This window comes from Megascapheus bottae, chromosome 6 (assembly GCF_031878675.1).
Source record: "Megascapheus bottae isolate mThoBot1 chromosome 6, mThoBot2.hap1, whole genome shotgun sequence".
Lineage (NCBI taxonomy): Eukaryota > Metazoa > Chordata > Mammalia > Rodentia > Geomyidae > Megascapheus > Megascapheus bottae.
The window spans coordinates 44,999,100-45,012,988 of record NC_143514.1 but is presented as its reverse complement, the minus strand read 5'-3'; the positions used below and the strand labels follow the sequence as shown (position 1 = coordinate 45,012,988).

General features: G+C 42.2%; 1 protein-coding gene across 4 annotated transcripts in view; it reads left to right on the top strand.

Annotated features, from left to right (window-relative positions):
• Window positions 1-13,889, top strand: part of Fggy (FGGY carbohydrate kinase domain containing) — a 635,483-nt gene that overhangs the window by 560,321 nt on the left and 61,273 nt on the right. For all 4 annotated transcript variants that reach the window (XM_090333735.1, XM_090333733.1, XM_090333734.1 and 1 more), the window contains 2 exons: window positions 2,937-3,057; window positions 8,498-8,592. In XM_090333735.1, coding sequence (XP_090189861.1) covers window positions 2,937-3,057; window positions 8,498-8,592 — 216 coding nt within the window. The remainder of the gene's footprint in view (window positions 1-2,936; window positions 3,058-8,497; window positions 8,593-13,889) is intronic.

Sequence of the window (13,889 nt, the reverse complement as noted above, 5' to 3'; positions counted from 1 at the left end):
AAGTCTCTTGATTTGCATTTGGTCCTGTGCATTCCCAATGGAATCACTTAATTTCAATTTCAATTTCTCAGTCTGTGAAAACATTTTTTCCAGAAAGGTGAGCACAAAATAATGTTTGCACAAAGCCCTTTGGTGGGGCATTTCAGAAGGGTGGATCATGACCCAGTGCAGTCTGGGATACCAAAGGGGAATGCTGTCTAAGTCCCAGCCACAGTGGGAAATTCCAGCTGACAATGCCACACAGGGGCTGTCACTATGCTTAAGGGAGGGCCTCTTGTTCTGGTCCTTCTTTCCTTTCCCAGGAAATGTGCTTTGCATTACTCTCATTTTAAGCCCACTAATCATCTGAGCCTAAGTCCTTGGTATTAGAAAGTACAGAATATCACTTCTGCCTGGTTTCCCATGAAAATTGGAGGCATCTGCCCTTCCTCCAATACAGACTGCATTGTGTTAGGTAAATGATACAACTCTTAAGTAGGCAGTTTTTTTAAATTCGTTTTAAGATTAGGAAGGAAAGTGATGCATGTTTAGCAGAGTACCTAACCTATAGCTAATAACCAGAAGAGCTCTCATTTGTAAGCATGTTTTAATGTATGCTACCTTTAGCAGCCAGTTGGTACAGTCAGTACTTCTGTGTTTCATCAAATTGCAAAGCACACGCTTCTTTCTGTGTTACCAATTTTGATGATCCATATTTAATGGAGTATGATATTTAATTAGTCCCATTTGACAAATAAGAATTGAATCTTTAGAAAGGTTAGATGCAAGGAATAGGTGAAATACCTGAATGTCAGCTTGATGTTTCTAAAATCTAAATCTCCAATCAAACCTGTGGCAAATCTATGCACTAATGTAGATGAAGGTTTCGTAGAATCTCCAAGCCTGGAGTGATTCACACAGGGCACTTGTGACCTTCTGAAATTCTGCCTCGTTCTAATTTGTGTGTGACCTTTTTTTCTTTTTCTTTTTCTCCTGGGCAGGTAAGTATGGTTTATCATATTCTCTGAGGGGTTCATGACCCCCAAAAAGAGCTTAAGGAAAAACATCTGGGGGTAATCAGCCATAGTCAGTACGCAGGATCTGGCCTTATACGGTACAACATGTTTTAATTTTTTAAACATGCTACATCTGTAGATTATCTTCAGAGGCCTAAGTTTTACCTGCTCCATATTTTTACCAGATTTGTGAATAACTTCAACAAAGGCTTCAGACCTCTGGGTTGGAACTGCTGTCCTCGTTGTTCCTAACTGCCCTGATGCATCACCACTGACTCCAACCTCCTTGGGGCTCCAGATCACCCTCTGATACCTTCCTCCCTCAAATGCACACATGTGCCTGTGGAGAGGGAGGTAGCTCTCAAAGTCAGTCTTTACAAAGTAGGCTTTGCTTGCCCTTCCCCTTGCCTCTTGGGCCCCAAGACCAGGCCAGGATCCTGTGGACTTTAAAAACCTTCTGATTTATGTCGGGCTAAATTTCTGGTACCTCTTTCCCTCAAGCTAAACTATGTCTTCTCTGTGAATGAGAGCCTTCCAACAACAGTCATACTTTTAATGAAACCTATCATATCCTCCTATGAATTCTGTCCAGCACAAATCTTACCTACTTCTCAGTGGCTATAGTATCTTTGAAGATACATGGACCTTCCAGCTACTTAGTCTCTTATTTCCCCTGACCGAATCCTCCCTCTAGTTCAGCAATTCACTCCCATGCTCCTACCTAGGCTAATAAAACATTCATTTAGTGCCGGATTTGGGGAACTTCCAAATAAATTACAAAGCTCACCTATTCAAATAACATAGCCAACAATAGAGAATTCTGTGTTAATTTCATCTTGATGTCCTTAGGGTGGTGTCTTTGTCTTAATTCATAATGTAGTTTTTACTGACTTGCATAAATTCAGCCAGCCAAGGATGAGGATAATTCATTTTAAGTGGATACTAAGATAGAAGATCTGATATTACAAGATGAATTACAAATATTGTGAAGTCCTCAACCATCCAGAATGTGTGCTTCTGTCTATTTGACCCCAGGCCATGGGAGTGGATACCAGTCTAGAAGCCTCATTGTTATCCTATCACTTCCTGGTTTCAGGTTATAATGAGAGTTTTAGCCTTTGGCTGACACGAAGGCTTGTAGCATCTTGTGTGTGTGTGTGTGTGTGTGTGTGTGTGTGTGTGTGTGTGTGTGTGTGCATGCGCAAGTCTGCATCTGTGTGTTTATGTGTGGTCTTGTGCCATATGCAGATGAAATTGAACATGGGGACCTCTCACAGCTCACAGCTGCTGCTCTACCACTGGAACCATGCCTCCATTTCCAGCTTTAGCTGGTTTATTAGTATTAAGAATCGGGTAGATTTGTTTTCCTGGCCTGGCATCAATTCCTAATTCTCAGATCTCAGTGTCTAGGATTACCGGCATGAGCTACTACTACCTAGCTTGCAGTTTACCTTTCTTACTTAGTGAAGTATCCTCTTTCTGCAGTTTCGCTGCTGAGTTTTGTTTTTGATTGTGCACTTATTTGTTTTTGTATCTTTTCTAAGGGAAACATCTTTAGTTTTCATTTAGCGAGGGCAGACTGACTGGATTATTACTTTCAGAGAAACATCGGTCAATTTCTAGTCCCTAGTAATGTCTGGGTCACAACAAAATCTTCCCCCCCACCCCGAATAGTGAAACAAACTGTGTTAGCATTAACTTTGTTTTTGTCAGTGTTGTGTAACTACAGATAGAGGCAAATGGTGTCATCATTCAAAGGATTCTAGGGTAACATAGACCCATGCTGGAGCATTCTTGCTCTGCAAGTTAATGAACCCTGATCTTAATCAACACAATCTATCTTCTGAGACAGTGCAGTGTCCAATACGGAGTAAAAAACAGCACGTTTTCTTTATTGTTTTTGAAATGGGACTAATGCTTTCGTCTGTTTTTCTCTTTAAGTTTGGGACCCGCTTCATCATAGAGACAATGGAGGCTGCGGGGCACTCTCTCAGTACTCTTTTCTTGTGCGGAGGCCTGAGCAAGAATCCCCTTTTTGTTCAGATGCATGCAGACATTACTGGTAAGCCGGGAGAGCAAAAATATAGGTTGTTTTAGATTTGACAGCAAATGGACATAGCCAGTTCTGAGCAGGCTCAGAAAAGAGACTATCGGTGATGTGCCAAGCTATTAAGATGACTACGAAGTCTTTATGCTCCTGATGTAGGAAGTCAAATCTATGTATGTGGAATTATTGAAGGAGACAAGAAAGGTCAGCCAGGGCTTGATATTAATTGAAACACGTGCGCAACTGTTTCGAGTATTTCTGATCTAGGCATTGTTGAAGACACAGTGATTAATATGACGTGCTTTTACCTATTGCCTCTACCTATTGAGGAAAGCAACATGCAAGGAGATTTCAAGTATAGTGAGACAAGAACTCTGAGTGAAAAAAAAAAAATACCACAGGGCATTATGTAAACCCAGTAGATGAGTGGCCCACTTTTGGACCTGTGACTGCTAGCAGTTGTGGCTTGAAGAAAGTGATAAGGATAAGCTGTCTGAAGACAGACTATGGAGCCAGGAGAGCCAGGATGCTATGAAAGCAGGCTCTAGCTACAGATGGGGCTTTGATCTCAAAGTGCCCAGGATCCTGGGATTCCTCCTCAGCATTCAGAATCAGAAATCAAGGCATAGATGAAGGAAACCCAGAGCAATGGCTGAGCCCTGACACACTCCAGCAGCATCTTTAGGAGACACCCTTGGAAAGGAGCTCCATTGGCTAGCGGCTTGCTGGTGGTAAAAAGACATGCCTTGACTCCCAAGATCTCAAGACTGGATACCCCCCTCTTCTTTCTCTTCCTTTTTCAGAATCTCTTGGGGGCTCCCTCCCAGGATACACCCATCCCTGGGGCGACCCTCAGGTCAATGCCATGCTGACCTGAGTCTGCCTGTCCCCCATTCATGCTGACCCCTTGCTGTCCCGTGCCCTAGATTCCTCAGCTTCCTCTAGTCTACCGTACCCACCTCCTCTTCAGGCCACACAGATTCAAGCACATTAGAGCCTCAATGACATGATGGGCACAGCTGACACCTCCACATTGTGAGAGATGAAATTCAGCAAGATACCTATCCCCCTCTTAGAGATACTAGCATTAGCCACGGACCTACTGTGAATCACTTCATGTACAGTTAATCCTCTCATACCACTGAAATTAGAAAGGAGAAGTTGGAGGTTAATTAACTTGAGTTTGCCAAGTCAACACAGTTAGTGGCAGGATTATGATTTGTAACTGACTCTGTCTAGGCCTACTCTCCATTACACTCCATTACAGGTTTCTAGATTTTTCATCTGTCACTATTTGATGATAACTCCTCCTTTTCCTGAGGTGTTGGAATCCTGCGCCACTGGGGACAGTGGGCATGGAGAGTGAGGTATAAAATCGGAAGATATCAAAAGGAATCAGATTCACCTACATCTTACCCTATAGGAAGAAAACCATGACCACGTTTCATGTAAAAGTCACTCATGTGATTCAGATCTGCCTTAAGTTGAATCTGTGACTTTCTTATTTCAGACCTTCTGATGGCCAAATACACATCTTACCAGCATTCAGGAAGAAAGATGATGGAAGTCAATTTTGGGTGACAGGATGTCCAAGGGAATGAGGAAAAAGAGCTGTTGATCAGGGCAGCCAGGAAGGAAGGGGGGGGGCGGTCAGCACTTCTGCCTTTTTGAAATGAGTCATCCTCCAGCTCTTCTCCCTCAGCCAACTCAGAAGCTGGGGTGTAGCAGAATTTTTGGAAAGTGCTTCTCCTCTATGCAGTTGAATGAATAGGCTGTTAATGGTTGTTTGGATTCAGATTGAAACTGGACCCTTTGTCTCTAACTGTGGGCCAGTTACAGTTGCAGACAAAGGGACCTTTTCTTTGGCCTGGAATTCCTCAGCCTGTGACTGACAAGTGATGGCAAAGTGCATCTGCCTTTAAATGCTTTGGGTTCTGTTAAATTCATTAATGCATCAGATAAAATAGTTCACATTCCAGGCAAAGGCTCCTTCTTCCTCCCTTTACCCAGCACTCAGAGAAAAGAACACATTTGCGTTTGTCCTATAAAAGGTATGCAACAGCAGCCAATGGATAGGTGCCTTTAACTACAGTAACTGCCCTAGTTTTTCTTCAAGAAAGATTTAGAAAGGACCATTGACATGGTACAGTGTTCTCAGAAACACAGTGAATAAATGCATACACACACACACACACACACACACACACACACACACACACACACACCATGGAATTTGGAAGAAAGAACAGGAAGCCACCTCTGTGACTTAGGGCAAATTACCTCTCTGAGCCTCCAGTTCCTCTTAAGAAAGATAGAATTGTTATCACCTCCCATATGTAGATCAGGCTGAGGATTTGATCTAGGCTCTTCCTAGACAATGGATACCTAGTCACTTCTTCCCTCCAGTTATGCCAGGATGAGAAGGGATGGTAGAAAGGAACATAGCTTAATGTTTTATAAGCAAATCTTTGCCATGTTAGGAAAAGCCCATTCTATGTGAGCATGGAACTTCGCTAGCTGAGAAATGTGGACATGAGGAAAAACCTCCTTATACCCTGAGCTTTTAGTTAACTGTGATTTCAAAAAATACTTGAGTGTATACTAAGTAATTGTAGATTTCCCCAGTGACTTAGGACTAAATGTTCTTCTTATAAATGTTTTTAATTTTTCTTTTAGTACTGGCAGATTCAGTAGGGGTTTCCCTTTTTGTATCTTACTCATCATTTTAATCGTTAGTTCATTCATTTGTTCACTCCAAAGCACACTGAGTACCTCAGTCTATCCAGTATGTGCTTGGCCCAAGGATGCAAAGAACAGTATGTCCTCCAAGACGTTTGATATAAATCAGAAAAGTATTCATAGCCTTCAGATCAGTGTGCAAGAGAGCAGAGTGGGGACCTGGAAGCCAGAGGTGGCAGAGGCAGGTCAAGAACACAAGCAGTCATGAAAGGTCAGTTGGAGATAAATCAAATGGTATATTTACAGAGGTGGAGTTGGATGGGAGTGAAGGGAATCCAGGCTTTCAGCAGTGTTTCTATCCCTAGGCTTGTGGTATCCACCCTGAGACAGGAGCTTAGTTTCCCTGAGCTCAGAGTAATGTGAGGATGAGATAGACAAGAATAAGTAGGATGGGTCTGAGAGTATGGTATTGGTCAGAATAGTAGGTTGTATTCTGGGAAACAGAGGAGAGGGGACCTATCATAGAAAAGGGAAACTTAAAGAATACAGCAGCTAATGGTAACAGTTTTTTCCAAGCCATGTATTCTTTGAGTGTTTTTCTTTTCATAGCATTTTTAATTCTCTTAGCATACCTATGAAATGTGTGGAATTGTAATCCCTTTTTGCAGAAGAGGAAACTGGCACAGAAATTGAGTAGCCTGCCTGGCATCACACAGCTAAGTCACCAGGGAAGCCAGAACTCAAGCTCCAACTGTCTGGCTGCACAGCACTTTGGGACTGCAACTTGAGAGCAAAGAGGACTTTTACCAGGCTTCCTGATTCCCAGGAGATCCTTCTTCTTTGCTCAGACAAAGAAAACACCGGGTGGGAAATAAATACATGACACAAAGTCCCAGGTCCACAAGAGGCCCCCGTGGCCACAGTAACAAGCCCACATGTATCATTTCTGGATTTCTTCCCAAGCATGAAATATCATCCTTTCTGGCCCACTACCCTCCTCCAGTGTGACCTGGTATCTGTCCTTCCCCTCTTAATAGCAATAGGGATCTTTCTCTGACCTTTCCCCATTGTTCCTCCTCCCAAACCCAGGAGAGTGCATATAGAAGCCCCATTTACCACCAATACTATAATTCTAACAGCAGCAGCCAGGACATACCCCAGCCAGGAAATTCATCAATCCCCACAATGCCCCTGTGTGCTGTCTTGTGCCCATTTGACACTGGGGGAACTAAGAGACTAAAAGAGTTGAAGTACTTACTAAAGGACTCAGCTGGTAGAAGCAGGAAACATCTGACCTGAGCTTCTACCACAATCTCCAGCCAGCCCAAAGCTAACAAACACATCTTCAGGCCTGGCCCTGCAACCTAGGGCCAGCATCCCTAAGTCCTCAGGATGTCTGGGGGAGTTCTGTCCCTGTCCCTCTGTCTGGGGCACCTAATTCCACCCAAGAGGAAGGAGACAAGGAAGGAAGGAAGGAAGGAAGGGGACACAGAGGAGTTTATGTGCCTTAGTTTTAATAGCACTATTAAATTTCACTGGAACTTCATGAGATAGGTAACTTTTTTGTTAGTCTTGAGGCTTGAACTCAGGGACTGAGCACTGTCCTTGGGCTTTCTCAAGGCTAGCACAGTACCACTTGAGCCACAGCACCCCTTCCAGCTTTTTCTGTGTATGTAATACCGAGGAATCGAACCCAGGGATTCATGCATGCTAGGCAAGCACTCTACTGCTAGGCCACGCTACTGGCCCTGAGATAGGTAACATTTGAATCCCATGTTACAGATAAGAAATGGAAGGGTAAATGACTTACCTGTCGTCCAACAAAAATCAGTGAAGAAGCTCATGAGATGCCTAGATACCTGGGTGGTAGAGGGCTTCTTTCTCCTTCAAAGGTCTGTTTAAGACTCATCCATGGTGATAGCCATTGCCCACATCCCCGGCAATATACTCTTCCAACAGTTAGTCACATACCCCCTTACCGTGGGCGACTTCTCAGTCCACAGGCCACATAGAGCCTTAGATAAAACAAAGCTCTAACCCTCAGAGAGCATAAATTCTAGGCCAGGGAAATAGATAGCAAACAACATAATCAAAGAAAGCCCCAGGTGGGAGGATGAGGAGGAAATAGGGAAGTGGAGTAGGTTGTTTTGCAAATGTCGTGGCCAGAAAGGCTCTTGTGTTTCCTGGGAAGGAAGGGAAGCAGCAATGCCTGGTGTCTGGAGTAGCAGAGGCCAGGGCCACAGGACTAGGAGGTGAAGGTGAATAGGGTGAAACAGTGGCCAAACCCCAAAGGAGGACCTGATCAGCTAGGTAAGGCTTGTAGCTTGTCCTGTCAGAGAGATAGGAAGCCCCTGGAGGTATGAGGTCTGCTCTGGGTTGCTACCTCCCTTCTCTTAGTGTATCACTCTTAGACAACCAGACTCCTTCTTGGCCTGTACCTCCTTTATCCATCTCCGCTTGGAGTCAGGAATCTTGAGAGCACAGCCTTCCCTGGGGCCAAGTAAACACTGATTGACCTGAGCTTGAACCAGGCAGCAGCAGAAGCCTGTAAACCTGCGCACCAAGGTCTCATGAGTTGATCAACATGGTGATGGTTCCCCTGCGGTTCTTGGCTACTCACCAGCAGGCACAGGCAGAGAACCCAGTAATCCTGAGAAACAGAGCACTGGGATGGAAGAAAGGGCACAGTGCTGCCTTGACGTCAGGTGTTGTTGCTGGGTCCTCACATTGCTACCAGCCTCGCTTCCTAACCAAGGTGTGGCCTTGTCCTGTGCAGGCATGCCTGTGGTCCTGTCACAAGAGGTGGAGTCCGTCCTTGTGGGTGCTGCTATTCTAGGTGCCTGTGCCTCTGGGGATTTCGCCTCTGTACAGGTAGGTGAGGATCCAAGGGCGGGCTCTGGTCCTTCTCCTGTCTGAGGATTGCTTTCCTCTTGACAGCATCTCACATCTTGCAAAACACACACAGGATATAATTAAGAAATGATAGGTTCCTGCCGGGGAAATCACAAATGCTTCTTGCCTCAGACGTATTTACTGCAGTTTTCATTTGAATTGGCCTCTTGTCAGTGTTCAGTTATTGTTTTTCAGGTGGTGTTCTTTTTTCTTCTTTAAAATAACTCAAATCATTTCCTTTGCCTTTTTTCTGGACCTCTTTTCTTGAGACAAATAAAACAGGTAAAGCTTAGAATCAAAAAATGAAATCTTAGTTTTAAAAAAAAGGAATTAAAAAAATAAGGAAGAAAGATATAAGAAGAGAGGATGGAAACAATTTGGTGTCTATGATTGAGGACATAATTTGGCTCTGAGTTTCCTGGCAGCCAAGAGAAAAAAAATAAAAATAAAAAAGACACATGATAAATTGCATAATTCTTATTTTCAAAAAGAGGAAACATACTAGTTTCTGGTAAAAAAAAAAAGTTTTTCCTACCACTGAATATAAAATACATTCACACATTGGGTTTTATGAACACACTGTAAGTACTAACTTGATACAAAATGATAAAGAATGAATGTGATATAGTCTCACAGAACAGGGTCTGGAATTAGATCATCTGAGTTTAAATCCTAGTTTGATAGTCTCTGAGCTTATGGGACCTAACTAATCTGCTCTTCACTGGTATTTCTTTATCTATAATAGAAACTAGTAGGTTGGTATGAGTTGTGTACATAGTTTATAGATGCCCATTTAGTCCTTGCCACAACTCTAGCCTCCCCATTTTATAATTTAGGATGTTAAGAAACTCAGTCTAGTCTGAAACAGGTAGTAAATGCCAGGACCAAGAAGTGTGGTTCCCAAGTGTTAGCATAGAGTAAAAAAGTATTCAGCTAAAAGCCAGTGAGTTTCATACCTTCCCCAAGATCAAGATTATGCACCAAGTGTATGCTCAATAGCCCAGTAATGACAGCTCTGTTTATTGCGAGCCCCTTATATGCCCTTGGTGCTTTTTGTATAACTTTCTTATACCAGCTAGAGGTCCAGAAAGCTAACAAACATGGAGTAGACTGTTGGAAACATAGGTGACAGTGGCTCATGGCTGTAATCCTAGCTACTCAGGAGGCTGAGATCTAATGATTGTAATTCGAAGCCCACCCTGAACAGGAAAGTCTATGAGACTTTTATTTCCAATAAACTACCATACAAGCTGAATGTGGAACTGTGGCTTAAATGGTAGAACACTAGCCTTGAGCAAAAAAAGCTTGCCAATAGCATTCCCAGTCCTTATGTTCAAATCCCAGAGCTGGAAAAAAAAGAAGGGAAGGAAGGAGGGAGGGAAAAAGGGAGGGAGGGAGGAAGGGAGGGAGGGAGGAAGGGAGGGAGGGAGGAAGGGAGGGAGGGAGGGAGGGAGGAAGGAAGGAAAGAAAGAAATAGATGCAAAAGCCCGCTTGCAAGTTCTTTGTTCCACACTTTGGAAAAGGTGCTGTGAAATACTTCTCCCAAGTAACTAGTTGTGAATTTTAACTAAAGTCTTTAATAAACACTGATGGTATAATTGTATTGTCAATATTTCCCAGGTTTTCTAGTATTGTAAAAATGTCATGTAAAATAGTCATTGGTTGTTGAAATGTCAATGAATTGTAGATTATTATTTTAAAGTATCAACTTTTTAACTAGTTCTACAACTTAATGTCTTTTCCTTGCTGAGACTAATTACAACAGTTAAAAATAGGAAAATTTGCCTAATGCTACCTCATATGATAAAAGTGAATATTTCCATTTTGTAAATGAAATGAATATCTGGCAAGGTGGTTAGAGTTAGATGAAGTTACTAGAGTAGAATCCCAGTGGGATCAGTGTCCTTATGCAGTGACACCAGAAAGCTATTCTTTCTTCCTAGGAACATTTATGTTATCCAAAAATAAAGGGCCCTTACCAGAACCCATTGATTCTGGCACTGGGTCTCCAGAACTGGAAGATTATAAATTATGATTGCTGGACAAATAGTCCCTGACTTAGGAGTCCAGCGACAGTTGGACCAGCCCAAGACATCTTATTTAATCTTGACCATCTCTCTGTGACAAACATGGTTCAAAGACATTTTAAGTAACTTGCTCTAGGCTATATAGTAAAAGCATATGCCTCACTGAAAGAGTGCTGGATCTATCACCTACACTGATTCTTTTCTTATTTAACTGCCTTTACTCTTCTGTATTATGGGCTTCTTAAGTGTTCAGAGACATGCTTTCTGATTTGAAGTGAAGCCCAGAGAGTAACATCGTGGTTTGGCCTGTGTTATCAGACAGTCTGTAGCATGACTTATGAGTTCCAGCTCACTTACTCCCTTCCTGGAGTGGAAACTGAGCTTAATTCCATGCTAATATATTTGGGTTTTCTGGCACTCTTGGTACTAGAATTGAAGATATTGGGATTGGTATCTGAGTACTAGCTCTAAGGTACCAACAGTTACCAATTCATGTCTCCTGTCCAACCCAAGGGTGTGTATGTCTGTCCTGATAGTTTTCAGGAGACACTGCAATCTAGTAAAAGGAGCCCCTGTCTGAGAAAGACTTGTGGTCTTTCTTGTCTTCTGTACCTTCCCTAATTTCTGTCTTATTGAACTCCATGCTTGCTTGTATATCCTCAGACATTGTTATTTGTCCTCCTCAAGTGCTTATTTTGTTTGCCTGTTTCTTTACTATAAATGTTTAAGAATTGCCTCTAGTGGCATGGTTAAGATAAAAGGATTTAAAAGTGACAGAAATTTCCCAGGTATTAACTATGTCATTTGGAACTGTCTTGGAAATGTAAATACAGAAAGCTTCATTTACTCTTCTTCAAAAAAAAAAAAAAGAGCAAACTTGTGTGTCCCAGGCCTAGAGATGAGCTCAGGTAAGGTCAGTTCCAATTGCCTCCTCCCTGTCATTGATATCAACCAAAATGTGCATAGAATCTTTTCTTTCAACTTCAAAGAGTCTAACTGGGTTGGTAGAATGTCTGCCATTCTTGAAGAAAGCTAAGTGATTCCTGCCAGCCATTCAACATGGACAGATGCTTTTGTCTTCTGATGAACTACACAAACATCTGGCTATTGGATGGAGCATTTCATGGTGTATCTTCATGACTTGACTGCTGTAGACCCAGCCAGATTCATGTTCAGATGAAGGGAAGGCTAGGAAGAGCCCAGAAATCACTGGCTTCAGGCTTATGTTATCAGGGAGTCAGGGTTTCCCAATTTTCAAGGCCTGTGAATAGAATGGCCATAGCCCTGGGTAGATTCCTGAACCTTCCTTCAGTGATACTAGTGGGTCAGAGGGAATTCACTGCAATGGTTTTACTGGAAGTTTCTGAAACCTGTATATACTCCAAATCTGAAGTAAATTTATCAGATGGAAGGCTAGAGCAATGGGCAGAATTTTCTTTTGGAGTGTTATTGGAAGAGATCGGTCATTGCTATTGAAAATCATCAAGCATGCTGATAATCCCTAGTTTTCACTTCCTATTCGTTGCACTTAGGTTCTCTTTCCCTGAGTCTCTCCCTCTTTCCATGTCCTTTTCCGCCTCCTTTCTGCAATCTTCTTACTACTTCCTTTTAAGTGAGGGCCACACAAAGGGCATTGTTGTACGTATCTGTCTGCACTGAAGAATAGAACTGTGTATGTTAAAGAGTTGCCTCTAGAAAAGAGTGCTTTTCTTAAACAGATTCAAAACCATCTCCCTCAGATACTGTAACTTCCTTGAGGGTGACTGATAGTCATCTTTATATCTGTAGTTTACTACTATAGAATCAGAGTTAAGCCATGGCTTTGATGCTCTTGAGTTCAGCTATTGAGTAGGAGGAGGAGGAATCTTATTACTAGGAGTATGGAATGGATAGAATCATGATCTCCATGATATTTTCCACCTGATCACCCTTCACCCCCAATGCCAGTGCACAGTAAAAGAATCCTAATTCTGAATATCCTGGAAAACATGCAATTAAGATTAGAAGTGGAGGACAAGTCCACTTTCAGGTCCTAGGAAGTTAATAAATGGGGTAAAATGATTTTATGAAATGTCAGTATTTCATAAGCACAGATAGTAGGGAGGTTCTCATAAATTCAAGGACAAATGAAATAAGAAGCTGCTTTTAAGGAAAGATGACAGAAAACCCAGTCAACTAGGAAAGAGACAGGAATATAGTAGGTCTTTCCACTTTATACTTCCCTCAGATTCCCTGCAAATGGCATTAGCTCTCTATAATTAAGGAGACAGGCTTTTCTTGAGACTATACCAAATGAGCTTTAATTCCAACAGTGCTATTTATCTTGAGATTCTATCTTCCTCCCCACCCCCACCAAAAGCAGCAGAGGAATCACCCAGAGCAAAAATCAGCACAAGACCTTGACAAGAGACCAAAGTGAACTCAGAGAGCATATGAAGGGGAGTAGCAGTGTGAAGAAAACCAGCCCCATCAATCCAAAGCTTTTCTTCCTCCTTCCATGTGAGGGTTGCACTGCTGAAAACCACTGACTCCATGCACCACCACCAGAAACTTTCTCTGTCATGTTCCAGACAGATCTTGTGTCTCCAGACCAACACATGTAAGCAGCCAGTGGAGGGCTATGATTACTCACTCTTTCTGTCATGCATGCCCACAAGATAAACTGCCCATGCTAACCACAGTGCTATACCCTTAAGGTCAGTCCTTGCAAACATCCTCATTGCTTCCCTGGAGCCTCTCCATCCATGAAATTTACTTCATTTAGAGCTAGTTATGTCCCTCATTTCGTAGGCACTTCAAAGCTTATTGCCTTTAGTCATCGTGGATCTCCTGTTTTGTTTTATATTGTGAGAATCAACTTGCTGTGATTTTTTTTAGTGTTATTTGGCCTTCTAGCACCATAAATACCACATTTACAGTTTGCAAGTAAAAGTAATTATCATGACTTCAACTCCTGGAGGCTTGGAAAGACTGACAAATCATGGCTATTCAGACTTAAGAAACTATCCCGTTTCTTGGTACACTCAACATTAATTCACTGAAGTTTTTCTCCCCCTTCTAAAACACAAGTAATAATTCATATTCATTGGGGAAAAAATTTAAAAATTCGCTAAAGATAAAAAAGCCATCTTGGAAACATTGACCTGATTACTCTGAAACTACTTATTTTAATACCATTTATTTAATATTCTTATTTCTATTCTTTTTTGGTCCTTTGAATATAATTGAAATCATTTTATTTTTTAAATT